The 27,880-nt window shown below is 46.2% G+C and overlaps 1 protein-coding gene across 5 annotated transcripts in view; it reads left to right on the top strand.

Annotated features, from left to right (window-relative positions):
- Positions 1–27,880, top strand: part of ATP7B (ATPase copper transporting beta) — a 75,065-nt gene that overhangs the window by 13,419 nt on the left and 33,766 nt on the right. For 3 of the 5 annotated variants that reach the window (XM_070800136.1, XM_070800134.1, XM_070800135.1), the window contains exon 3: positions 24,982–26,152. In XM_070800136.1, the coding sequence (XP_070656237.1) occupies positions 24,982–26,152 (1,171 nt within the window). Of the gene's footprint in view, positions 1–10,766; positions 11,374–11,410; positions 20,923–24,981; positions 26,153–27,880 lie in introns of those variants that run through there. The other 2 variants (XM_070800133.1, XM_070800137.1) reach the window with 2 other exon arrangements.

Below are 27,880 nucleotides of genomic sequence, written 5' to 3'. Positions count from 1 at the left end.
AGGAGGCCATGTGGTTACAGAGACAGATTGGAGGGATGTTTCCATAAACCAAGAAATGCTAAAGCTTGCCAGCATCCACCAGGAGGTAGGAGAGGGATGTGGAAGAGATTCTTCTTCAGGGTCCCCAAAAAGGAAAATCTTGACTTCTAGCCTCAAGAGCTGTGAGAGATTAAATTTCTAATACTCAGTGTATGGTATTCTGTTACCTCATAGGACACTGATACACCTCCCTTCTGCTTGCTTTAGGTTTCGTCTTTCTTTTCCAGTATCTTAGGCAGAAATTTGGATTATTGATTTGAGATCCTTTTTTCTTAATGGAGAAATTCACAGCTGTAAGTTTCTCTCTAAGCACTGCCTTACCTGCATCCCATAAGTTTTGTCTTATCGTGTGTTGTGTCTTCATTTTCATTTATCTCAAAGTATTTCCTAAACTCCTGTTGATTTCTTCTGTGACCCTTTGGTTATTTCGGAGTGTGTTGTTTGATTTCCATGTATTTGTAAATGTCCCCAAATTCTTTCTGTTACTGATTTCTGATTCCATTGTTGTCAGAGATCATACTTTGTGTTGCTTCTGTTATTTTAAGTGAACTGAGGTTTGTTTTATGGCCTAGCATGTGGTGAAGCCTAGAGAACGCTCATGTGTACCTGAAAAGAATGAATATTATACAGTTGTTGGGAGGAGGGTTCTGTAGATATGTTAGTTGTTCATATTTTCTGTCTTGTGAGTCTGATACCAATTTCAGTGTGTGTTTTTTTCCTCCTACACCAAACAATTCTCGGGCACCAGTGGGTGTCCTACAATTTAATGCATTTGTGATAGTGTGTATCTGGAGAGAGCATCAGCTGCCATGGGTTAAGGACTCAGTCCTGCAAGACGGGCCCCTTTGTCCTTCCACTTCAGACACCAGTCACAAGTCCGGGTCGTCACCTGTGCTTCTTTGGGTTTCATTTGCTAAGGGGGCCCACAACTCAGACACATTTATCTACTAGATTAGCGGTGTGTTACAAAAGGGTACAACTCAGGAACTGCAGGAAGACAAAGATGCATTCGGCAAGTTATATGGGAAGGGTCACAGAGCTTCCATGGTCTCTGGTCACGCCATTCTCCCCAAGTCTTCACGTGGTCACCAGCCTGGAAAGTCTAGAAAACCAGTCCTCTGGGGTTGTTATGGAGGCATGAATGATTAAATCATTGGCTGTCAGTGGTTGAACTTGATCTCCAGACACTCTATCCTCCCCAGAGTGTTCGGTGGGACTAAATGTTTGAACCCTGGAATCATCTCTTGGTTCCCCTGGCAACCAGCCCCTATCCTTGGGTCTTTTAGAAGTCACCTCTCTAGCTGTGACAAAAGACACCTTTATCATTTTTTCTAGCACTCTGGAAATTCCAAGAGTTTTAGGACCTCTATGCCAGAAAGGGAATGGAGACCAAATACGTATGTCTTATTATAAGACAACAGTATCACATATTTTCTGCTTGACCTTCTGCCTAGTTTTTTTGTCTGTTATTAACAGTGGAATTGAAGTATCCAGCTGATACTGTTGAATTATCTTTCTTTCCATTTCTGTCAGTTCTTGGTTCATCTGTATTTGTATTCTGTTATCAGAGAGCATATGTTTATGACTTTTCTATCTTTCTGGCAGATTGACTTTTATCATTATAAAAGGTCCCTTTGTTTCTGATAACAGTCTCTGCTTTAAAGTCCATCTTGCTTGGCACTGGGCTTCCTAGGCGGTGCAGTGGTAAAGAACCCACCTGCCCATGCAGGAGACACAAGACACTCGGGTGTGATCCCTGGGTTGGGAAGATCCCCTGGAGAAGGAAATGGCAACCCACTCCAGTATTCTTGCCTGGAGAATCCCATGGACAGAGGAGCCTGGCGCGACTATAGTCCATGGGGTCGCAGAGAGTCAGCTGCAGCTGAGCAGGAGCACGAGGGTTAGGCGGCCTCTCACCCGGCACTGGCAGCACACTCCAAGGAGCAGACAAATAAATGGAAGGCTCTTACAGGTGGACGGGTGGGCAGTGAAGGTATCAGCACAAAAAAGGGGAGATTATTTGGGGCTAGGACATCTTTGAGAAAGCAATGGCACCCCACTCTAGTACTCTTGCCTGGAAAATCCCATGGATGGAGGAACCTGGAAGGCTGCAGTCCATGGGGTTGCTGAGGGTCAGACACGACTGAGCGACTTCACTTTCACATATTGGAGAAGGAAATGGCAACCCACTCCAGTGTTCTTGCCTGGAGAATCCCAGGGATGGGGGAGCCTGGTGGGCTGCCGTCTATGGGGTCGCACAGAGTTGGACACGACTGAAGTGACTTAGCAGCAGCAGGACATCTTTTGAGGGGCAGGGATCTTTTAACTATAAGAATATTTGCTCTAAAATGAGAAGTCTTTTTTTTTTCAACTAGAGTATAATTGTTTTAAAATGTTGTATTAGTTTCTGCTGTACAACAGTGTGAATCAGCTATATGTATGCATATATCCCTTCCCTCTTGAGCCTTCTTCCCAGCTCCCACGCCCACCCGCTCTGGGTTGTCACAGAGCACCGAGCTGAGCTCCCTGTGCTATACGGCATCTTCCTACTACCTACCTATTTTACACATGGTCGTATATATCTGTTGGTCCCAGTCTCCCATTCATTCCACCCTCCCCTTCTCCCCCCAGCTTCGTCCGCAGGGACATCAGTTCTCTTACTTCACTATCTCTTTGTCTCTGTTCCTGTGCAGGGAACCCCTTCTTGCAGGTGACCTCACTAATTTTGATTAGGAAATTTCAGATTGGCTCTTTTATAGGTCACCTTTTTGAGAGGGGTTGAAGCTACAATTAAGCCTTGATTTGCAGGAGTCGGGGGCAAATGACTGCATTGGGCACTTGTTATTTCTTTCTAACAGTAGCATCTGAGCTTAGACTGCTGGCTGGCTTGGAGGGAAAAGGAATGTGTGAGTGAGAGAGAGAGCCAGCTTTGCATGGGGCACTTTCTGAATGTTGACTGTCTGAAAGTTAGCAGTCGGTGTTTGGTAGCAAGCAAATAAAGTAAGCTGTTTTTAGTACTCTCTGTAATTCATTCAACAAATAGTTACTAAGAAACTTTAAAATAGACGCACTGTTTTTGTGCTGGGAATACAGTGCTGAGTGAATAAAACAGACAATTCCCACCCTTGTGAAACTTATATCCTAACTAGGGAGACAAGTAAACAAGTCAGTAAAATACATGTTGTTATATCAGGCAGTAGTTGAGTCCTCTGGAGAAAAATAAGTAGGAAAGGACCATAGGAAGAGGGAATGTTTGAAATTGTTCCCAAGGGAACTGGGGAAGCCCCTGAGAAGGTGACCTTTGAGCAGGGACATTAGAAGGTGAGGACATGAGTCATCTGGATGCAGACTGTTGGGGTTGGGCTTCCCTGGTAGCTGAGCTGGTAAAGAATCCACCTGCAGTGCAGGAGACCGTGGTTCAATTCCTGGGTCGGGAAGATCCGCTAGAGAAGAGATAAGCTACCCACTCCAGTATTCTTGGGCTTCCCTGGTGGCTCAGCTGGTAAAGAATCAGCCTGCAATGTGGGAGATGTGAGTTCGATCCCTGGGTCGGGAACATCCCCTGGAGGAGGGCATGGCAACCCACTCCAGTATTCTTCCCTGGAGAATCTCATGGACAGAGAAGCCTGGCAGGCCATAGTCCATGGGGTTGCAAAGAGGCGGACACGACTGCGCGACTAAGCACAGCACAGCACGTTTGTAAGCCGGGAGCAGCAGTCAGGGACAAAGGCCCTGGGCAGGAGCCGGCCTTGCTTTGTTCCAGGACCAGCCACATCTCAAGCCACTCTGGTCTTGGCTGAGGGGAGAGGGGTGTGAGGATAGGCTGACGATAAGGATTTTAGGTTTCTCCTTTCTTGTGGGATGCGTGGAAATGCATGGAAACCCCATGCAGGGCTTTTAGGGGTACCTCAAGAGAATGGCAACCCACTCTGTTATTCTTGCCTGGAGAATCCCGTGGACAGAAGAGTCTGGCGGGCTACAGTGTCGCAAAGAGTTGGACATGACTGAAGTAACATAGCATCCTCTGATGTCCCCTTTAAGAAGATTCCTCTGGCGTTTGTTTTGCGAATAGACTTCAGGAGGTAAGAGGAGAGACCAAGAAGGTCCCTACGATTATATTAATAATGCAGGTGAGATGTGCTAGTGGCCTGGACCGTGTTGTCATGGGAGTGTTGAGAAGTGGCTGGATGCTGGATGTATTTGAGATAGAATCAACAGGATATGTGAGTTTGAAAGGAAGAGATGATTCTCAGCAAGGATGAATCCAAGATTGTTTTTCCTGGGTGAGTGGAAGGAAGAGTTGCCTTTTACTAAGGTGGAAAGGACTGGAAGAAGCAGGGAGGGGGCATGAGAACGAAAAAAAATGTGACCCACAAGAGCAGCAAATTTCAGCGTTATTCAGGGACCATATTGAATTCCGTAGACTAGGAGCCAGTCTCTAGATTGCTCTGAGACACTGTTCCAAAGAGGCAAGGGAGAAGCCAGGGTACATGTATGAATTTTTTGCTGGGAAAAACAAACAAATGTATAATCAAACATAGAAAGATCATGGCATATCACAAAGAACAGACTTTTCAAGTTAATGATTTTAGCGCTTTCCCTTGTCTGAGATGGTGCATGAATCTAGAATTCCCAGGTGGCGCTAATGGTAAAGAATCTGCCTGCCAGTGCAGGAGATGTAAGAGATGCGGGTTCCATCCCTGGGCCAGGAAGATTCCCTGGAGGGGAGGGCATGGCAACTCACCCCAGTGTTCTTGCTTGGAGAATCCCATGGACAGAGGAGCCTGGAGGGCTATAGTCCATGGGATCACAAAGAACCGGACATGGCTGAAGAGACTTAGCACACAGGGAGTCATTGAAATTTTCCCCTAGATATGCAGCTTAACTAGCTCAGGACCAAAGCACGGAATGTTTCCTGTTTTTCTCCATTCTGAATTCCCGTTAGTATGCTCTCTTGGGAGGCTTTGCAACTGCAGTGGCTGATGGCTTGATCCCTGTTGAACTGGAATGGCAGGTGACATTTTTTTCTGTTTAGACAGCTTAGTTTTAGACAAGTTAATGTTTGAGTGCATATGAAATATCCAACAGGAGAAACTGGTTAAGCTTTTAGGTCCATACGTGTGTAGTTTGGGAGTTACTGGCTACAGGTGGTATTTCTACTGTGCTAAATGAAATCACCAAGTAGTATAGACAGGGAAGGGATCCAAGGTCTGAGCTTGGAGCCACTCCAGCCCTCAGAGGTTTGAGGACTAGTCTCTTAGGAAGAACTCTGCAGAGGAGTCGCCAATGGGTAGGAGGAAAACCAGGAGCTGTGGGTACCTGGTGACTAACCTTGGGGACAGTGAGAAGACTTGTTGTTTGGTCGCTCAGTTGTGTCCGGCTCTTTGCAACCCCATGGACTGCAGCACACCAGGCTTCCCTGTTCTTCACTGTCTCCCTGAGTTTGCTCAAACTGATTTCCATTGAGTTGGTGATGCTATCCAACCATCTCATCCTCTGTCGTCCCCTTCTGCTCCTGCCCCAATCTTTCCCAGCATCAAGGTCTTTTCCAAAGAGTCAACTCTTTGCATCAAGTGGCCAAAGGATTGGCTTCAGCATCAGTCTTTCCAATGAATATTCAGGGTTGATTTCCTTTAGCATTGATTGGAGGGAAGGCTCTAATCAGGTGGGTGGGTGGTTGAGATGTTTGCAAGTTCTTTTCTGATCCTTTGTTTTGTGAAGCAGGAGTGGGCTTATCCTTGGGGGTGGAGGGTGCGGGGTGGGATGGAGGTCTGAGAAGAAGCAGGGAGGAGAGAGAGGAGGGGGAAGATCAGGGAGATGGAGCTGGACTGCTGGGGGCACCAAGGCTTCTCCAGGTTAGTGGTCAGGAATCAGAGCATGGCCAGGCAGCCTGGTGTGTTGTATCTCATCCTTGTTCAGCTCCAAGGAGACAGACCTGGAGTCAGTGGGACCTTAGAGGTGAGCAGCGTTGGCCCCAGATAAGGAGGGCAGCCAAGCAAGTTGAAGGTACATGTGACTAACTGTGGAGTTGAAAGGTTGGCTTTGGCTCTTTGATATCATCTCAGTGTTTCTCTTTTGGGCTCCATCCAGTCTCTTTATAGAACTACTGTGATTTTTTTTCACTCTGGGCTGTTCAGCCACATGCAGTTTTGTTGAAGAGCACTCTCTCCAGTGAGCTTTGAGGTGGTGTGTTGTGGGTTTCGTTTCATATCCTGCTCATGTGCTAAGTCCCTTCAGTCATGTCTGACTCTTTGGGACCCCATAGACTCTTCTGTCCGTAGACCACCAGGCTCCTCTGTCCATGGGATTCTCCAGGCAAGAATACTGGAGTGGGTTGCCATGCTCTCCTCCAGGGGATCTTCCTGACCCAGGGATCGAACCTGCATCTCCTGTATTGGCAGGCAGGTTCTTTAGCACGAAGAACTCCCTGGGAAGTCTTGCACATAAGCTAGTATAAAAGTCACGCAGTGCTGTTTCAGTCTGGGAATGGCCAGTTCCCCGGGAGTGGGGGGGTGAGGAGCCGACACCTCACCCTTTGCAAGTACTCCTTAGGCACCCCCAGCAGCTCAAGTCGGAGTGTTTCTTTCTACTTGAGTGCCGTCTGCTCTGGTCTTCTCTCCTAACTTGCTAATAAACTCCCGAGGGCAGAAAGTGTCTCTGTCTTCCTTTGCATGAAGCACATAAATGTGCGGTGCCGACTCACCTTCCTATGTTCCTGTTCGGCCTCTGCCGTGTATGGGAAACTTCCAGGCCACTGATTCCCAGTGTGCAGCTTAGTGTCAGGTTCTGTCCTGTCCCGTCATGGGATCCCGGCTCCTCTGCCAGCCTTGGGAGGACTGGCCCAGGGTTCTTTCTGAGAAACCTCCCCTGGGTGGAGCTGGTAATGTTGATGAGGGCTGAAATAGGTGAGCCAGATGCACCTCCTCCAAGCGGGGTCCTTTGTCCCAGAGGATCAGGGAAACACGAGCCGCCCATCTGCCTGTGGGTCCAGGCCTCTCATAAAAATAGGCTTGTTTGGACACCAAGGGGTTTTCCTTTTTATATAGAAAAAAGATGCATTCTTGAATATAACTATATTTATTTTTAATTGAAGGGTAATTGCTTTACAATATTGTGTTGGTTTCTGCCACACATCTACATGAATCAGCCATCAGTTCAGTTCAGTCAGTACTGGAGTGGGTTGCTGTTTCCTTCTCCAGGAGATCTTCCCAACCCAGGGATGGAACCCGGGTCTCCCACATTGCAGGCAGACGCTTTACCATCTGAGCCACCAAGGAAGACTCTCAGTCGCTCAGTCGCGTCCACCTCTTTGCAACCCCATGAATCACAGCACGCCAGGCCTCTCTGTCCATCACCATCTCCCGGAGTTCACTCAAACTCATGTCCATCGAGTCGGTGATGCCATCCAGCCATCTCATCCTCTGTTGTCCCCTTCTCCTCCTGCCCCCAATCCCTCCCAGTCTTTTCCAGTGAGTCAACTCTTCGCATGAGGTGGCCAAAGTATTGGAGTTTCAGCTTTAGCATCATTTCTTCCAATGAACACCAGGACTGATCTCCTTTAGGATGGACTGGTTGGATCTCCTTGCAGTCCGAGGGACTCTCAAGAGTCTTCTCCAATACCACAGTTCAAAAGCATCAATTCTTCGGCGCTCAGCTTTCTTCACAGTCCAACTCTCACATCCATACGTGACCACAGGAAAAAATCAGCCATAGGTAGACCTACGTCCCCTCCCTCTTGAACCTCCCAACCCATTCCACCCCTCTAGGTTGTTACAGAGCCCCAGTTTGAGTTCCCTGAGTCATACAACAAATTCCCATTGGCTATCTCTTTTACTATGGTAATGTGTATGTTTCCATGTTACAGGATGCATTTTATTTTGTAAAGTTGCTGATAAAATTTGTACAGGCGGGAGGCTAAAAATATTTTAGTGCAGGGAGACACGTGAAGGCCAGTGATTCTAGATGGAGTAGGCAGGAGTTTGAAGGAGAATGCTAATAGAGTGAAGGCGGGAGAAGGGGACGACAGAGGATGAGACGGTTGGATGGCATCACCGACTCGATGGACATGACTCTGAGTCATGGACAGGGAGGCCTGGCATGCTTCAGTCCATGGGGTCGCAAAGAGTCGGACACGACTGAACGACTGAACTGAACTGAACTGAATGGAGTTTGCCCTTGTATCGTGACGAGGGGAACAAAAAACACAATGACAGTCCAGGCACAGAGCGCATTCCCATCTGTCTGTAGTCCAGCTCAGTTCAGTTCAGTCGCTCAGTCAGGTCTGATTCTTTGCGACCCCAAGGACTGCAGCACCCAGTCCAGCTCAGTATTTATTTAACATCTGATGTTTGTTCACCACCTCCTTACATCTGTGGGCAGATGAGACGTGAGGACCTTGCCTTCCAGGAGCTTACATGTTTCCTGGTGTTGAGTGCATGCTTGGCTAAGTACTGATTTAGCTGAGAGCAATTTCAGTTTTGGGAGCAGACTGGTTCCCCAGTAATACCTGCCAGGTCTGTGGTGTTGGCTTCAGTGATACTGGAACTCAGATAAGGGAGAGCCCCAGGCTGGGCAGAGACAACTCCCCTGAGAGGCAGGACTTAAAGGATAAGGAGGATTAGATAGGGAGGGGGGTGGATCAAGGGCTCAGGTGTGAGGAAGGAGGAAGGTACCAGAAAGAGGATTTTGGATTTGATTCTCTAGGCTGGGAGCATGGCTCATGTCCCTGCAGTTTCACCGGTCCCTTAGAATCTCTGGGAATGAGGGTGAATCCAACCATTCCCATCCCCAGAATTGCCCTCCCCCGCCCCGCCTAGTTCCCCCTCCTCTCTGCCAAACTGGAAATGGTGTCATCAGGTCCCCTCTTGTGTCACCTGCTGTGATCTCTTGATGACGGAGCCCGAGGGCCTCCTCTGCTGTTAATCCCACTCTGCTATTCATTTTCTCTGCTCCTTGTAACCCTGTAATCCCTGCCCCTACCTCTGAGTTCTCAGGCCTGCCCAGACTGTTTCTAAATCTCAAAATGTAACCGTGTTAGTCCTTTGCTTCAAAGCTGGTGTTCTCCGCCGTCCACAGGACAAAGTCTAAACTTGCTACCTTTGCAGCCCAATCTGGCCGAGCCTCTTTTTTCTGGCCGTGTTCTAGGTCTGAGTGACCATTTAGGAGAAGGAAAATGATTTTACAGTAAAGTATTTCAGATTTCCCATAGCTCATGGTGCTAACAGGATGGACTATTCAGAAGCACTTGGGACATACAAGGCTGACAACCATTCATAGCTACAGCACAGAAGCAGATCATGGTCCCATATCACCAAGGAAAAGTTCAAGTTAAACTATGAGTAATAACTCATATTTGAAAAAAAAAATAACAGAAAGATAAATGACCTTTGGGGAGAATTTCCACCCAAAATGGTAAAAAAAAAAAAAAAAAAACTTTTAAAATCTGGTGCTCAAAGAGATAGATGGAAATCCATTTACAGTGCCCAGTAGAAGAAATGTGAAGGGGTGGGCAGGCATATATGGCTCCTGACAGATCCTATCCGGAAACACAGAAGCCACAGGTAAGGAAGCAGGATTTGAGCGATCACAGACCCACCAGGCTCATCTGCACAGACTCCTGCGTGGCTTTGGGGCCCGAGGCCCTTGTTTGCCTTCCTCGTTGGCGCTCTGATTTAAATGGCATTTCTTGGAGGTCAAGTTGGATGCTTTTTCGAGCACATGGGAGATAAGAAGCCAACCCAGACACAGCTGGGAATCGACCGCCTTGAGCATGTTTCAGAAATGGAAGCAAACAAGTAGTTTCTCAGAGGACTAAACGAGAGCAGAAGCAGAGGAAGAATCTCGGTCTAGAGTTCCTGGGGCAGTGATGGCGGTTTTAACGGGGGAGGAGGGGTGATTGTAGGCAACCCATAAAGAGGCAGAGTCCTCAGTGACCTTGAGCCGATGGGGTTGTGTTTCCAAATGCCCTCATGGGATGCCGGCCCCTGTGACGCCCTCTTCCTCTTGAGGGCACATACAGCAGAAGGAGTGGATTAAGCCAGGACCCAGAATTTTACCAAACTAACTTGAATCCATCCTCAGCGTGGACACTCCACACGTACTTGCTGCAGGAGGTGTTGCCAGGATTAGTGGCTGGTGGAGCTGTTCCTCCCATGGGGAATGAGGTTGCCTCCTTCCTGTCTCTGGGCGGGGGGAGTGGGGGGTGAGGGGTGGGAAGGGAAGCAGGGCCGCCCAACAGGGCTGGAGGCCACCCAGATTACCCCACTGTCCCGTATGTCTTTCTTTCTCTTAATCCTCCTGAGGAACGGCGCGTAGCCTGAGACGTCTGAATTGTGTCTTAGTTCCCGACTGTTCTGCCCCATATAAAATACGGATGAGCCCTGTTCCCGGTGAGTTCCTGCAGTCAGTTAGTCCAGAAACCAAGCTGTTGGTCCCAGGGAGGACAAAGCTGCAGGAAGCACAGAATTCTCTTACACCTTCTTGAAAATGCAAGTCATGTGGCCTGGAAAATACTTTTCTCCCCTAGCGAGCTGCACCCTTGAGTGGTGGAAGAGGCAGCTGAAGTTATTCCAAGAAAGCGCTCTGAGTTTGGTAATAAGAACCTGCCAAACCATACACGGTGAACAGAACAGAACCAAACAGAAACAGGCTCAGACATACTACAAAGGAACACACCGGGGGGGGGGGGGGGGGGGGGGGGTGGCTGGCCAGAGGAGGGAGGGCCGGGGGGCTCACGGGGCCAAGAGGAAACGGCTGGGTGTAGGGAGATCACTCCCGGCACTGGGCCTCCCTACACGCAGCCCTGGGCGCGCACGGGGCCGTGTGCAATGTGATGAGTAAGAGGATGCCAATTGTGTTGAGTGGGGTATTTAAACAAGAGCACATATACATACAGTGGTGTGCAGCCTGCCCGAGTTCCCCGAGGCGTGGCTGGCAGCCGCTCCTGGGCTGGCCCAGGGGCAGAGGGGAACCTGCCCGACTTGACACAGCAGGTGCCTCCCCTCTGCTGGTTAGGAGGACGCTTTTGGAGCATTTTCTTGTGACACGATCAAATAGCCCAGAGAAGGTGAACTGCGAGGTAAAGGCGTGAACGCGGCGATGGAGAGAGCTGGGGACCAGACGCCCGGGAACCCCGAGCCATCCTCCCTGGCGACTCTGGGTGACCCACAGGTGACCCTGCTATCTGTCCACAAACAGTGGTCCTTCAAGAGGAGCCCTGGGACCGGGGGCTCCAGCAGGCCCGTGATTTCAGAGGAGGAATGCCCTCCCCCGTCAGAGGAAGGAGAATTTTCACAGAAGGTTTTGAATGGATCGGAAGAGATCAGTTCCAAGCAGGTGAGTGGTGTTGTAGAAGGGCTGACAAGCCAGGAGGGCTTCTTATAAAAGTTCCAGGTTATAGATGGAGGTTTCCTGCTTGTCTTACATCAGAGGGGCCAGTGGAGTGGCTCTGGGGTATGGAGTGAGCCAGGAGCCCATGGGAACTTTCCAGAGATTAAGTCCACAGTGGATAAATCTTGGGTTTTGTTGCTTCTTACTTTCAGGATATTTTTTAAGCCTCTGTGGTGAACAGGTTTCTCAAAATGCAAATCAGACAAAAATGAATCTTTCTGTTTTTATTTATTTTTAACACATGTACGTTCTTGTGTTAATCTTCACGTTTCAACCGAATAAGCATTTTGAAAATGTTGCTGCCAGGTGAACCTGCTCTTAAATGAAAGGTTTGTTAACCCAAACGTCAGGTCACATTCAAAATCAGGGCAGTGTAACTAATGTTTTGTAAAAATGGTGCTTCAGTGGTATTTCCAGGTGGTACAGGTGGTCTGTGTGGGGTTCTTTTCATTGCTATGAGTAGATGGGAAAAAAATACTACTACGTAGACATAAAGGGAAGGTTTCATATGTCTTTTGCTCCTTTAGGAGTTATCTTTGTTTCTTCTGGTGTTGTTTAAAAAGTCTGTAAAACTAAAGGAGATATTGTAAGTTGAGATTTTTGAAATGAAAGAGATTTGTGTACATTGAAGATTTATGAACGTCCATTTATGCAGTACACAGTCAACTTTCATATTTCTAGTTGAATGTTGTAAGACAGGAAAATATAATTTTTTTTTGGTAAAATGTTTAAGAGCTTTTCTTTAAAGTGTTCAGACTACTACTTGACAAAATTCAACCTATGTCTGAGGAATTTGAATGGGAAATAGTCTAATGATTTTTGATGGCCACTTCTAACCTCATATGACTGGGAAAACAACCAGAACCTGACCAGGGAGCCCTTCAGGAGGGCCAGGCTGGAGGCTGTGGCTGCGAGAGTCAGGTGTGGGTCTGCACCCTTACTGGGCTGTGGGATCTGGCAGGTGAGCTTGGACTTGTCCAGCTCCAGATTCCTGGGATGAGAAGTCTTGCCTCCCTGGGTTGTGAAAGCACCTTGTTGAGGACTATATACACTCACAATGGTATTGTCTCTACCAAAATGATCTTCAGTGGGATTCCTAACTCTGGAGATGTGTTTGGTGCACTTGGAACGTCCGGTGGAACTGTGTTGGCCAGTTAATGTGTCTGAGCACAGTTGCAGCTCTTTTTTTTTTTTTTTCCTGAAGCTCTAATTATAAAAGTTAACACCTGTTTATTATGCACAGCAAATTTAACATGAAGCAGCGGAATGTAGAAAACCATAAAGACTTGAAAGCAGCTGTATGCTTCAGCCATTTTGCCGCTACACATATGAACATATGTGAGTTTGTGTATGTGTACAAAAGCATTACATACCTTGTATTTTTTATACTTAATATTTTGTGGAAATACATATATATATATATATATATATATATATATATATATATAAACATGTATATTTGTTGTTGTTTAGTTGCTAAGTCATGCCTGACTCTTTTGTGACCCCTTGGACTCTAGCCCGCCAGGATCCTCTATCCATGGGACATATTTATACATAATATAATTTGAATTAACTATCCCCAAATGGGGGAAATTTGTAGTAGGTGGTTTATGATGATTAAAAACCAAAGTAAACGTCAATTACAGTTGAGTACTCGTTTGCTGTTAACAGTGTATTGACTCAAAGTCTGTCATAAATCAAGCTCTGGATCTACTTGAGATAACTTATTCAGTACCTGGTGTACTGGAAGGGACTTGTCACCTCATGTCATCGTCGTCCTCTTTTAACAGAAAGCTGAGAGCAAGAGGTTAGATAATCCGCCTGAAGGGTTGAATCCCAGGTCTGTCTGAGGACAGGCCCCTTGCTTTTTTGTTGGGACAGGGAAGTATTAACGTGCTGGGTGAGATAGAGTTTGAAAACCCTATCTTCTTCTGAGTATTGAAGAGCTCTAACAGAGTGAACAAAAAGTTACCATTCGGGCAGCTCATGGTTCACAAAAGATGCAGGTAGCTGCTCTGAAGAAAACATTTCAAAATTGTGTTTGTAGTTAGTGGATTTGTGTACTTTTTACGTCTCTTGTAAAATGTAGATAGAGTACGTTCTGTACAGTGTAAAACGAAAGCATGTTGTTGAGCAAGCCCTCGGTTTCTTCTGTGTTTTGCAAAGGCATAACTGGTCAGAACTCAGCCTGGAGGGGCCACCCCTGCCCCCACAGATGTTAGCGCCTCCTCTTGCTGGGGTGAGCAGAATGTGTGAGGTGAGGTTCTCAAGTGCGTACCCCCCTACACACACACACCCACCCCTCCAGGAGCATGCGCACCAAGAAGGAGAAGGCGGTCTCGGCGCCCTGGCCTGGCTGTGCTAGCCCTGTGTCCGCAGGCCTCCCTGGGTCTTTGTTTCCTCTCAGGCCCGGGACAGTGGCCTGCAAAGAAACAGGCTCCTGCCCCTGAGAACCCCATTGAGGAGCTGTGGAAAGTACAGGCTCCTGGCCCTCATTCCAGTTGGAGGGTGGTGGGAATTTCCCTTTGCACTCAGAACTGCCCGCCCAGCCTCCTTACTCCTTGCCTGTGGCCAAGCTTGTCCGCTGTGTTGCTCGTCTTTCTCTTCCATGTCTGACAGTGTATTAGTTTACGGGGAGTGAACTCTTGAATGAATGAATATACGAACCGGAAGTGGATTTCTGTGGCAGGAGGAAGTAGTGATGTTGGAAACACTGAACTGGTTGACGACTGTGATGAGGGTGTTGGGTTGTGGGCCTGACCATTTTAGAAAGCAACCTACAGAATTCTTTTTGTTTTTAAGGATTTTTTTTTCCTGTGGATTTTTTTTAAAGTCTTTGTTGAATTTGTTACAATATTGCTTCAGTTTTATATTTTGGGTTTTTTGGTCACAAGTCATGTGAGATTTTAGCTCCCCGATTAGGGATTGAATCTGCACTCCCCTCACTGGAAGGTGAAGCCTTAACCACAGGACTACCAGGGACGTCCCAACATACAGGATTCTGTGCTGGGTGAGAGGTGGTCAGGCTGGTTTTTTGTTTTGTTTTTCTTGCTTACAGGAAACCAAGACGACCCAGCTGGCACAGGTGTATCCCAGCTAAATAAAGGGAAAAAAAATAGATGAAGTGGGTGATCCAGTCACTTAAAGAAGTCACTAACAAATTGTCATGGAATCATCGTTAGCAGTGGTACAGTGGTATGCACTTTTCTAGGGAACTTTTCGTTGTATTTTCTTAATTTTTTCCTAAAATTAGTATCTAAAGGATATAAACATCAATAACAAAGTATAAGAGTGTGGTTTTCTTCCTCTCTAGAAAAATAGAATATAGTATATGCTCTTATACAGTTTTACAACTTTTTTCCCCTTTAATCTATCATGGATAGATTTACATGGCAATACATGTAAATTCACCTTTAAAAAAAAAACTGCATAAAATTCTTTTGGATTGACACTTTATAAACTGTTCTCTACAGAAGAATATTTAGATGGTTGCCACCTTTCAGTATGGAGTATAGAAATGGACATTTTCATGGCCCTATGGGTCTATATGATGAAATTCGCAGAAGTACTGGGACAGGGGCACTTAATATTTTGACAAATAGTGCTTAATTCCTCTCAAAAAGGTTGCATACATTTATTTTTCTACCACCAGTAGTTGAGAATTCTTTTTACCTATTCTCTTTCTTACTGTATCGTCAAACTTAAAAATTTTTTGCCAGCCTGTTGGGTGAAAAGTGACAGCTTATTTACTTTTGTGTTTTATTATTATTTTCCCTCCTCATTCTTTTTTCTTTCGGTTTTATTGAGACATAATTGATGTACAGTGCTGTGTATAAGTTTAAGGTGTACAGCATAATGATTTGACTTGTATTGTGACAAAAACACCCACAGTAAGTTTAGTGACATCCATCATCTCTATTTTAAAAAAAAAAAGGGGGGGGGGATTTTTTTTTTTGTGATGAGAACTCAGGATTTACCCTCATAGTAACTTTTGTAGGTACTATACAGAAGTGTTAGCCTTTCTTTTCCGTCTGAGCCACCAGGGAAGCCCCGTTAACTACAGCTATTCTGCTGTACATTGCATTCCTGGGACTTATCTTATAACTAATAGTTTGTATCTTTTGACCACCTTCATTCAATTCCTCCTCCCCCCAGCTCTCTGCCTCTAGTAACCACAAACCTGACCTCTTTTTCTGATTTTTTTTTCTTTTTGCTCTAGGTTCTGCGTATGAGTGAGGTCATACAGTATTTGTCTCTCTCTGATTTAGAATAATGCTTTCAAGATCCATTCGTGAAGGAACTTCCATACTGTTTTCCATCATAATTGCTAACAATTTGCATTCCTACCAACAGTGTACAAGGGCTCCCTATTTCTCCACATCTTCACTAGCATGTGTTATCGCTTGCCTTTTTGATGATAACCATTCTAACAGACACTGTTGCAAAGGCATACAAATAGCAGCAGATGCATGTAAAGGTGACCAACATCACTGGTCCGCCGAGAAATGCAAATCAAAACCACCGTGAGATATATAGTGCACCCAGTTTCTCAGTAAGGGTTAAAGTTTTTTCCTCATCGTGATCAAGAGAAAGAAACTGACAGTAAACGGTCATTGGTGTGGATTTTCCCAGAAAGTGCACTGTCAGCCCCAGGGCTGGCCGTGGCCCTAAGGCCAGAGGTCAGGCTGGAGCTCACACAGCCCAGGCACACTGACCTCTGCGGTGTTTGAAGTAAAATGCCCAGAGTTTGTTTTATCAGTAGATAAAATGTAAATAATTCTCACTGGGAGCTCTTTCTGAACCTTTGTGAAATAGCGTTAAAGGACAGTTTGAAGGGATTGGAGTGGGGATGGGGGAATGTGTACATGAGTTTTAATGATTAGTTCTTATCAGTAAAATGGTGGAAAATAATGAGTTCCCTGCCTACTTCCCTGGACTGCTTTTGAAGATCCAATGAGGCCTTGTTTGTCTTCATAGTCATTTTCCATCAATTATGATGTTAGCCTTTTACATTCCCTTAGCTTTCAGTCCTTAGCTTTCAGACCTCCTTGCAGAACCAGAGTGGATATTATTGTTACCTCCTTTCACAGCTAAGAAAACCGAGGCTTGGATTTGCTCAGATGAGGACGAATCTCCTACCTGAGGCTGTCAGTTCAGTTCAGTTCAGTCGCTCAGTCGTGTCCGACTCTTTGCGACCCCATGAATCGCAGCACCCCAGGCCTTCCTGTCCATCACCAACTCCCAGAGTTCAAGCCCTTCAAAAAATTCACAACACGTGGGAAGGGCTGATATTTAAACATATGGAGTGAACATGTTCCTTAGAGGATAAAGGATTAGTTGTGTCTGACTCTTTGCGACCCCACCTGACTGTAACCCTCCTCTGACCATGGATTCTCCAGGCAAGAATACTGGAGTGGGTTGCCATTCCGTTCTCCAGGGGATCTTCCCAATCCAGGGACTGAACCCGGGTCTCCTGCTCTGTAAGCAGAGTCTTTACAGTCTGAGCCACCAGGGAAGCAAGCTTAGAGGATAAAGCCATGTTGAAACATGTCATCTGTTCATCATTGCTGTCATCTTTATCACAATGATAATATTATCATTGCTTATATTAGTATGGTTTAGCAAGACATTTTCTTCTTTGCCTTAAAGAAACTGAAAAACCACATTTGTTTTCTAGTATAAAAGTAGGACTTTTTTTTTTAATTTAAGTTTTAAAAATTAGAAATATGTACAGACAGTAAAAAGATCAGAGTGTCATAACTCACCCATAGGTAACCTCAATTTTATGTGTTAATACCTAAGTATGTATTTGTCTAAATTTATGTACATACAGTTTTTTTTTTTTTTTTGGCTCTACCATGTTATATGCGAAATCCTAGTTTCCCCAACCAGGGATCGAACCCATGGCCCCCATGTTGGAAGCCTGGATTCTTAACCAATGGACCACCAGGGAATTCCCCTACCCCACCCCACCACCCACTTTTTTTTTTTTTACATACTGGTTTCACTGGGGACATTGATTCTTTCTCAGTGGGGGTTTTAGAGACTTGACACCTGGAGTGGTTTGTTGTTGTTGAGTCACTCAGTCGTGTCCAACCCTTTGCGACCCCATGGACTGGAGCCTGCCAGTCTTCTCTGTCTATCACCATCCCCCAGAGCTGGAGTGGTTGTGGTGGGATCTTTTCTTGAGTCAGTCTCTCCTGACCCTCCTTCCACGGTGAATCTGTGATGCCTAAAGAATTCTCAGATAAGAATAAAGCAGATACTAAGGGTTGCAGGCCTTAGTGTCTATCTGCTTAGGCTTAGGCCCAGGCCATCCAGTGATCTCAGCCACAGCCTCACCTCCATACTGTGTTCATTCACCTCGACGGAGTCTACTGTTACCTGACAGGTAGTGTCAGGGAGGAAGAAATTTTCCTCTAGCCTCCTCGTTCTTCTGGCTCATCCAAGAATGAAATTGATCTGAGACAGATTGATGGGAGGAAGTCAAACAAAATTTTAATAACATGAATACATGGGAGAGACCAGGAAAAAGTAACTCACTGAAATGAACGAAGCCCTCACCTCAAATACCATCCTCAAACAAAGGCAGAGGTGTTGAGAGTGGGAGAGCCAGGGCAAGTTACCAGGAAAAACAAGGAAACAAGGGTGATCACGGTACACATTTATACCACTTCCTTCTCCATTGATCAATTGAGTTTCTAGAGATTTGATCAGCCTTCTCTTCTGGGGACAGAGGGAGATTTCCCGTACAAATATAAGTGTTTCTTACAAAAAGGGAATTCTTACTTGGTTTTCAGAGCTCTTTCAGTGTCGGCTATTACCCCGAAAATAACTAGCTTGAAACAATATGCCGAAGAGATGTGTTTTAGGGTGGCAAATTCTCCTCCCCTGTAGTAGTATGGCTGCTTTTGTTTTCATTTTGCTCTTCAGCATTGTAATCTTTTCCTGTAATTAACATGGCGAAAAAGAAAAAAGTAACCTTAAGATTTCTTTAAAAAATAGAAAGCCTGTTGGACTTTGAGCTGGATTTAAATCCCAGCTCTGTTATTTGTGATGTTGGATAAACCTCTGAGTCTGTTTCAGCAGTAAAATGTTGATAAGAGTATCTCCTTACAGAATTATCTTGCACGTTAGGAATATAAAATGCCATCCTCATAAAGTAACACTGAGACTCATTAACTATTTGCTACCTATTGGGTCTGTGTATGTATGGAAAAAATCAGGACCTTTCTGTATTTTCAGTTCCATGAAAGTTCAGGTGTATAGAGTTGTATGGGTGGAGGTTATATACTGGATAAGTTGCAGGCATGTAATAATATTTTTGCCTCATAAGTTGTTAAGGGTGTTCTACAGCTTTCGGAGTGAAAGAAGTCTCAAGATATGTTGGCAAGTGGTATCCTACTTAAGGATGCTGGAGAACCAGGTGTAATTAAGAGATCTCAGAAGTGGTTAGTGGTCCTTTCCTTGTGCATGTAATAGTATTTGCCCTTTGATTTGTGATCACAGCCGTTTTTAACAGGGTGTGTCATTTCTGGGCTCTGCAGTTTCAGTCTGGCTTTGAACACTTTGCTTAAAACATGCCACACCCATTTCCAATTTCTTCATATTAGAATGGTATATCCAAAGATCTTATTTTCCTTTCCTGTCTCCATCTTAGTGACTAAACTGTTTATATTCCTTTCCCTGCCTTTCTTTGAAAAGTCCTGGTACTCTCAGCAAATTCCATGGGACCTAGGCGCCTAGACAGGTAGCAAAGAATGGAAATTCACTTTTGGATTCTTCTCTGTGTAATTACCCTCTTCCCGGGTATTTCCAGGCCCTTCTCATCCTGATGCCTATTGTACTGATAGTTTATTGAAAATTCAAAAGCTGGTAACCTGGTGTTGGACCTGCAGAAGAAGTCCCCAGTGTTTATTCTCAAGGAGTCTGTGATTGAGTGGGATGCAAACATTGGAAGTTCCACCTGGTTCTTCCTGGACACAACCTGTTCCCTGTGTCCACTTTCCAATGTCTGTTGCTTCTGATGAACCCTTCAACCTAGACGTGTTTGTTTGAACTCTGTAGATGAGTTTTCCCCCACCCTAGAGATTGTCTTCATCGAAGAACGGAATTAAAAGTACATACAGTCTGTGTGTTCACTTAGAAATGATCCAAACACCTGACAGCTGTTGTGAGGTTGCCCCTAAACCAACAGGTACACTGGTGTTTCACAAAGTTGTGTTATTTGCAAAATCTTGTCTTCCATAACTGCTTGTCTTTAGAAGACTGCGTGTTTAAAAGGGAGACCTCTGAGAATTGTTTGCTACAAACAAATGGCTTCCAACACTTCTGCAAACTCCTTTAGGAGGAACATATTAATAGGATCAATAATCCAGGGATTAAGAGCCAGCTTTGTGGCTTGGGTTTGGTGAGTTGTAGATCGACCTAGGACCAAGACAAAGAAATTGGGTAGTAAACCATTAGGGATTTGTTTTTCCAACGGACTGGTTGAGAGTTGTGTCTTATTATAAGGAGGTGATTTCTGCTTTACTAAAATACTGTTTTAAAGTGAATATCTTTGTAGTATTTGCTGCATCTTTTTTCAGTTAAATGAGGTTTTGATTCAGTTAAATGAGGATTTGATTCATACCAGTTTAGCGACTTAGCAGCAGCAGCAGTTACAATCAAGCCACTGCTCTAGATCTCCTTTATGCTCACATTATTTTAATTGTTAAATCAATTTTTTTAGAATCCAGTAATGTTATACATTGTACAGTAAGTTGCACAGGGTAAAGTAACTCTTTCTTCCTACGCCTGACCCCAGCTACCTGACCCCTTCAGCTGCCCAGTCCACAAACTCAGTGCCAGCACATTCTTGTAGAGATAACTCCATACATATATAAACATCTCTGTGTGTAGTATTCTTTTTCCCTCTCAGTCACACTAGCATGCTGTGATGGACTTATTTTGGTGGCCTTCCCAGTGAACTCCACCTCCTTGTATGTAAGTTCAGTCAGTTCAGTTCAGTCGCTCAGTCGTGTCCGACTCTGCGACCCCATGAATCACAGCACTCTAGGCCTCCCTGTCCATCACCAACTCCCGGAGTTCACTCAGACTCACGTATGTAAACTTGTATGTAAACCCTTATGTAATTCTCTCCTATATTGACTGAGCTTGGCCTTGTGACTGGCTTTGGCCAATGGTGGATTAACAAGTGTGATGCAGGCAGAGGCTTGGTAAGTGCTTGTTCTCTAGGAATGCTTACTATTGTGACACTCACTCTCAGAACCCAGAAAACCTCAATTGTGAGGTGCCCAGCCTAGCCATGGAGAGAGGCTACGTGAAAGAGAACCAAGGTCCCTACCAACAGCAGCCAGCATCAACTTGCCAGCTATGTCATGAATGCACTGTCTTCTTGGAAGATAGTTCCGAGCCCCATCCAGGTCACCTGAGATGATGCTCTATGGAGCAGAGATGAGCATTTCTTGCCAAACCTATCTGAACTAAAAAACTGTGAGCGGTTATCATAAGCCACTAGGTTCAGTTTGTCATGTAGTAACGGATATCCAAAACACTAGATTCTAAAACTGTGAGCGGGCATCATAAGCCACTAGGTTCAGTTTGTCATGTAGTAACGGATATCCGAAACACTAGATTCTAACAGTGAAGAACCCTCCTGCCAACCCAGGAGACATAAGAGACTCAGGTTCGATCCCTGGGTTGGGAAAATCCCCTGGAGGAGGGCATGGCAACCCACTCCAGTATTCTTGCCTGGAGAATCCCACGGACAGAAGAGCCTGTCAGGCTATAGTCCATGGCATCGCAGAGGATCCAACACTGAAGCAACTTAGCGCACACTCATAAATTAATTATTCCCTTTTCTCTATTTAAAAATATTTTTTAAAAAAACAATTCCTTGTAATTATTAATCCCAATTTAGCTTATGATTTCCTCTGTGGATATACAAATAAACATTCATAATCTCTTTCAAAAGTTATTTAAATTTTCATCTTGTTAAGCTGCTCAAAAGCTGAAGTTGAAAAGATCTGCATTTTATACACGGGGACATAGAAGATCAGTCCACATAATGGAGATTCAACTGAAGATGAGCAGGGTTGTATAGGTGCCTAGTGACATATACTTTTTTTTTTATAATCAGGTACCATATATAAAATCCTATGCCCAAATGTCTGAAGCAGTACTGATAAAGAAATGCAAAAAAAAAAAAAAAAAGGCTGTCTGAGGAGGCCTTACAAATAGCAGTGAAAAGAAGAGAAGCAAAAAGCAAAGGAGAAAAGGAAAGATATACCCATTTGAATGCAGAGTTCCAAAGAATAGCAAGAAGAGATAAGAAAGCCTTCCTCAGTGATCAATGCAAAGAAATAGAGGAAAACAATGGAATGGGAAAGACTAGAGATTGCTTCAAGAATATTAGAGATACCAAGGGAACATTTCATGAAAAGATGGGCTCAATAAAGGACAGAAATGGTATGGACCTAACAGAAGCAGAAGATATTAAGAAGACGTGGCAAGAATACACAGAACTGTACAAAAAAGATGTTCACGATGCAGATAATCACAATGGTGTGACCACTCACACTCACCTAGAGCCAGACATCCTGGAATATGAAGTCAAGTGGGCCTTAGGAAGCATCACTACAAACAAAGCTAGTGGAGGTGATGGAATTCCAGTTGAGCTATTTCAAATCCTGAAAGATGATGCTGTGAAAGTGCTGCACTCAGTATGTACTCATCAGTGGCCACAGGACTGGAAAAGGTCAATTTTCATTCCAGTCCCAAAGAAAGGCAATGCCAAAGAATGCTCAAACTACCACACAATTGCACTCATCTCACACGCTAGTAAAGTGATGCTCAAAATTCTCCAAGCCAGGCTTCAGCAATACGTGAACCGTGAACTTCCAGATGTTCAAGCTGGTTTTAGAAAAGGCAGAGGAACCAGAGATCAAATTGCCAACATCCGCTGGATCATTGAACAAGCAAGAAAGTTCCAGAAAAACATCTATTTCTGCTTTATTGACTGTGCGAAAGCCTTTGACTGTGTGGATCACAATAAACTGTGGACAATTCTAAAAGAAATGGGCATACCAGACCACCTGACCTGCCTCTTGAGAAATCTGTATGCAGGTAGGAAGCAACAGTTAGAACTGGACATGGAACAACAGACTGGTTCCAAATAGGAAAGGAGTATGTCAAGGCTGTATATTGTCACCCTGCTTATTTAACTTATATGCAGAGTACATCATGAGAATCGCTGGGCTGGAAGAAGCACAGGCTGGAATCAAGATTGCTGAGAGAACTATCAATAACTTCAGATATGCAGATGACACCACCTTTATGGCAGAAAGTGAAGAAGAACTAAAGAGTCTCTTGATGAAAGTGAAAGAGGAGAGTGAAAAAGTTGGCTTAAAGCTCAACATTCAGAAAACTAAGATCATGGCGTCCGGTCCCATCACTTCATGGGAAATAGATGGGGAAACAGTAGAAATAGTGTCAGACTTTATTTTTTAGGCTCCAAAATCACTGCAGATGGTGATTGCAGCCATGAAATTAAAAGACGCTTACTCCTTGGAAGGAAAGCTATGACCAATCTAGACGGCATATTCAAAAGCAGAGACATTACTTTGCCAACAAAGGTCCGTCTAGTCAAGGCTATGGTTTTTCCAGTTGTCATATATGGATGTGAGAGTTGGACTATAAAGAAAGCTGAGCACCTAAGAATAGATACTTTTGAACTGTGGTGTTGGAGAAGACTCTTCAGAGTTCCTTGGACTGCAAGGAGATTCAACCAGTCCATCCTAAAGGAGATCAGTCCTGGATGTTCATTGGAAGGACTGATGTTGCAGCTGAAACTCCAATACTTTGGCCAACTGATGTGAAGAACTGACTCATTTGAAAAGACCCTGATGCTCGGAAAGATTGAGGGCAGGAGGAGAAGGGGATGACAGAGTATGAGATGGTTGGATGCCATCACCAACTCAATGGACATGGGTTTGGGTAGACTCTGGGAGTTGGTGATGGACAGGGAGGCCTGGAGTGCTGCGGTTCATGGGGTCGCAAAGAGACACGACTGAGCGACTGAATTGAACTGAAAAACTATATCTAATTGTGAGAGTGGTGAGGCTTGGATCTTAGGAAGAGGAAATTTTGCTGAATAGAATGGCTGAAGCCACAACATCATGAGAAGAGTTCAGGAAATTACACTTGAGCCATGATCAAATAAAAAAATGAATCCTTTTAGTTGGGTGGAGCACGTGTCATTTTGAGTAATAACCACAGTGGTCCATGTGGGGCAGGGCCTCTGTGGAGGCAGCTCCGAGACTTGACTTGTTCAGCCTGACTTCCTGTTCTTCCAGCTGTCCCCCTCCCACTCCCCTTGGTGCCCTGGGCACCGCTGAGCTCAAGGAGCATCCTTCATGACCCTTGGTCATAGGCACCGTGGTCTGACCCCATGGGCTGGGAGGTCTGTACTCGGAACATGTGCCTGCTGCTGCTGCTGCTACTGCTGCTGCTAAGTCACTTCAGTCGTGTCCGACTCTGTGGGACCCCATAGACGGCAGCCCACCAGGCTCCCCCGTCCCTGGGATTCTCCAGGCAAGAACACTGGAGTGGGTTGCCATTTCCTTCTCCAATGCAGGAAAGTGAAAAGTGAAAGTGAAGTCGATCAGTCGTGCCCGACTCTTAGCGACCCCATGGACTGCAGCTTACCAGGCTCCTCCGTCCGTGGGATTTTCCAGGCAAGAGTACTGGAGTGGGGTGCCATTGCCTTCTCCGGAACATGTGCCTGGTGGTCGTTAAATCTAACCCCTGCTAAGAGAATGAGACGGACACACCTAGAAAGCGAGGCAGAATTAGGGTGTTGGCTATCCTGTGTATTTGCATTCCAGCAGGACCTCCAAAATTGGAGCTAAAAGGACTGAGCCTAGTGGGGCGGTTTCAGGTGTCGACTGGAGTCAGGAAGGTCTCGAGGGACTTGTGCGCTTCTGTGCTCTCTGCCTGTGTTCAGACTCGCCATGCCCGTCCCGTGTCTGTCAGTCCCATCATGGTCTCCTTTCCTGCGGAAACCTTTACTCCATCCATGGTAGAAAAACATTTCACCAAGGTGGGCTTTTGACTTCTGTGTTCAGAATCACAGAAACAGCTGGAAGGAACCCCTCTGAATCCTTTTATTTGACGTTTGTTGTTGTCGTTGTTTAGAAGCTTAGCTGTGTCCGACTCTTCTGCAGCCCCATGGACTGTAGCCCACCAAGCTCCTCTGTCCATGGGATTCTCCAGGCAAGAATACTGGAGTGGGTTGCCATTTCCTTCTCCAGGGCATCTTCCTGACCCAGGGATTGAACCTGCATCTCCTGCATTGTGGGTGGACTCTCTTATCACTGAGCCACCAGGGAAGCCCATTCATTTGATGAGTAGTATCTTTTGACGTTCTTATCCTCTTGAGATGTTTGGATACCAGCAGTATTGTTTTCCATTTTCTCAGGGCCCAGACAAGCTGGGAGATTTTAGAGAACGTTTCACTTGAAGGATAAAAAATGTTCCTTCTCTTTCTTTTAGATCCTGTCTAAGCTCTCCCAGCCAGCGATGAAGCAGAGCTTTGCCTTTGACAACAATGGCTACGAGGATGACCTGGATGGCGTGCGCCCCTCCCACACGGCCACTGGCACCATCAACATCGTGGGCATGACCTGCCAGTCGTGTGTCAAGTCCATCGAGGGCAGGGTCTCCAGTTTGAAAGGCATTGTGAGCATTAAGGTTTCCCTGGAGCAGGGCAGCGCTGAGGTGAGGTACGTGCCCTCAGTGGTAAGCCTGATGCAGATTTGCCATCAGATTGAAGACATGGGCTTCCAGGCCAGTGTGGCTGAGGGAAAGGCCACCTCCTGGCCCTCCAGGGTCTCACCTGCCTCAGAGGCCATGGTCAAACTTCGGGTGGAGGGCATGACCTGCCAGTCCTGTGTCAGCTCCATAGAAGGCAAGATCGGGAAACTGCAGGGCGTCCTGAGGGTCCGTGTCTCGCTCAGCAACCAGGAGGCAGTCATCACTTACCAGCCTTACCTTATCCAACCCCAAGACCTCAGGGACCACATAACTGACATGGGATTTGAAGCCGTCATCAAGAACAAGGTGGCCCCCGTGAGCCTGGGACCCATAGACGTCAGGCGGCTCCAGAGCACCCTCTCAGCAGCCCCTCCGGCTCCCGTTAATCAGAATGACAATAACTCTGAGACCCCGGGGGGCCAGGGGATCCCCCTGCACCTGAGAGTGGATGGAATGCACTGTAAGTCTTGTGTCCTGAACATTGAAGACAATATCGGCCGGCTCCCCGGGGTTCAGAGTATTCACGTGTCCCTGGAGAGCAGGACTGCCCAAGTCCAGTACGACCCTTCTCTCGTCTCCCCGGGGGCCCTGCAGAGAGCCATTGAGGCCCTGCCTCCTGGGAACTTTAAAGTCTCTCTTCCCAATGGGGCGGAAGGGAGTGGGCCAGACTCCAGGAGCCCCCCGGCGTCCAGTGCGCCCTGTACGGTGATGCTGGCCATCGCCGGCATGACCTGCAAGTCCTGCGTCCAGTCCATTGAAGGCCTGATCTCCCAGAGGGCGGGTGTGCACCAGATCTCAGTCTTTTTGGCCGAAGGGACTGCAGTGGTTCTCTACGATCCATCTCGAACTCACCCAGAAGAACTGCGAGCTGCGGTGGAGGACATGGGATTCGAGGCCTCCATCCTGGCTGGTATGTGGTGATGTGTGTCAGGGCTCCCTGGGGGCGTCTCCTTTCTCTCTCGTCTTACGACGACGTGATCCCTGCACAGTTGGACAGGGGAGCCACACTCCCTGCCTCCCAGGTCCTCCGAGCTGACAATTCTGCAACTTAAGCCGGTGGGCCAGTTGTCAGGATCGAGGAGCTAGAATTCCCAGGTGTTTCTGTGTTGCCTCTCAGGTCGCTGGGACTCAGTGCTAAGTTCCTTGCACTTTTGGCTTCTTTTCTGAAGAGAACGCTGATCCTGTATTGTTTGTAAATAACATACTGTGGGAACACCTGGCCCTCCTCTCTCTAAAGGAGCCATCCTCATTTGCTCGGAGATTTCTCTGCTGAACAAAACAGAATAATAAAGACAACAGGACCTTGGTCCTAGCCCCTGGAGCCCACTCTGTTGAAAGTGGGAATGAAGGAAAGGGCGGGACGATGGTTCCTTTCCCCCACCACCAGCCACGGCTGTGAGAAGAGGGGGACAAGACAGCTTTCACAAAGTGAGGAGCCCACAGGCTTGACCCCACGTCAGTCAGTAGAACGTTTCCTGGGTGGTGGCCGTCCCCAAGCCCTCTCGCATTGACCCACCAGCCACTCACTTGCTGCTTTTCCCTCTACTTCCCTGGCATGGAGCCCTGCACGGTGTCCTGGCACCTATCGTGTTTCTGCCCCTCGCCAGGCCTGTGTGAGCTGTGGGCCACTGGGAAGTGAGGTGTAGCCCCTCCGGAGAGCTCGTGTGGTAGCGAGAAGGGGAAACCATGCCGGGCCGCAGGGGTAGGCTGGTGAGGTAGGGGGCTCGGTGGTGGTAGGAAGGCTCCTCTGGGGGGAGAGGGTGGGATTGAGCCATGGGAGATGGCAGAAACCCTTCCACCGCCTCCCCCACCACCCCTCATGTCTCATTCCCACTCACCTCCCCCCGGAGGAGCCCTTCCTAGACAGGGGGCTCAGGGGGGCTCAGATCCCTATACACACACCCCTGATGGGAGCATGTGAGTCATGAGGAGGAACTGTGCCCCACCCTGTGCTTTGTCTTTGTACCAAGTTTCAGGAAGGAGTTTTGTTTTTAAACAAAAATCAGTAAAGAAAACAGCAGGACAGTAAATCCTGTACTCAGAAGGTAAGACATGCAGTGTGGAGTGGCCATCTGCTCTGTTTGTGTGAGGCTTAAAGTCTTTCAACAGTGGAATCAAGTTCGTGGCAGTAAAAAGAAATTTGCCTTGAACTACATAATCCAAAATAATTGAACTCAACAAAAAGTAAACCTGGGGGAAAACAGGGGTTTTGATTGGCCACAATTATGAGAATTACGTTTAGCCCAAGAGGTACTTAGGGTGCCAGATTTAGCAAATAAAAATCCGGGACACCTAGTTTGCATTTGAGTTTCAGATAAACAATGAAGAATGTTTTAGAATTAGTATGTCCCATGCAGTATTTGAGACATACTAAAAAAAAAACAAAAAAACCTTGTTTATCTGAAATCCAGTTTTATCCGGGCGTCCTGTATTTTACCTGTCAGACTTAATTTAGGATAAACTGTAAGTGTGCTGCTGGAGAAGGAAACGGCAACCAACTCCAGTATTCATGCCTGGAAAATCCCATGGACCGAGGAGCCTGGTGGGCTACAATCCATGGGGTTGCAAAGAGTCGGACACGACTGAGCGACTTCTGTGTGTGTGTGTGTGTGTGTGTGTGTGTGTGTGTAAGTGTGCT

Source organism: Bos indicus, chromosome 12 (genome assembly GCF_029378745.1).
Source record: "Bos indicus isolate NIAB-ARS_2022 breed Sahiwal x Tharparkar chromosome 12, NIAB-ARS_B.indTharparkar_mat_pri_1.0, whole genome shotgun sequence".
Classification (NCBI taxonomy): domain Eukaryota; kingdom Metazoa; phylum Chordata; class Mammalia; order Artiodactyla; family Bovidae; genus Bos; species Bos indicus.
Note: the sequence above shows the minus strand (reverse complement) of the source record. Positions and strands in the feature narration are given on the sequence as shown.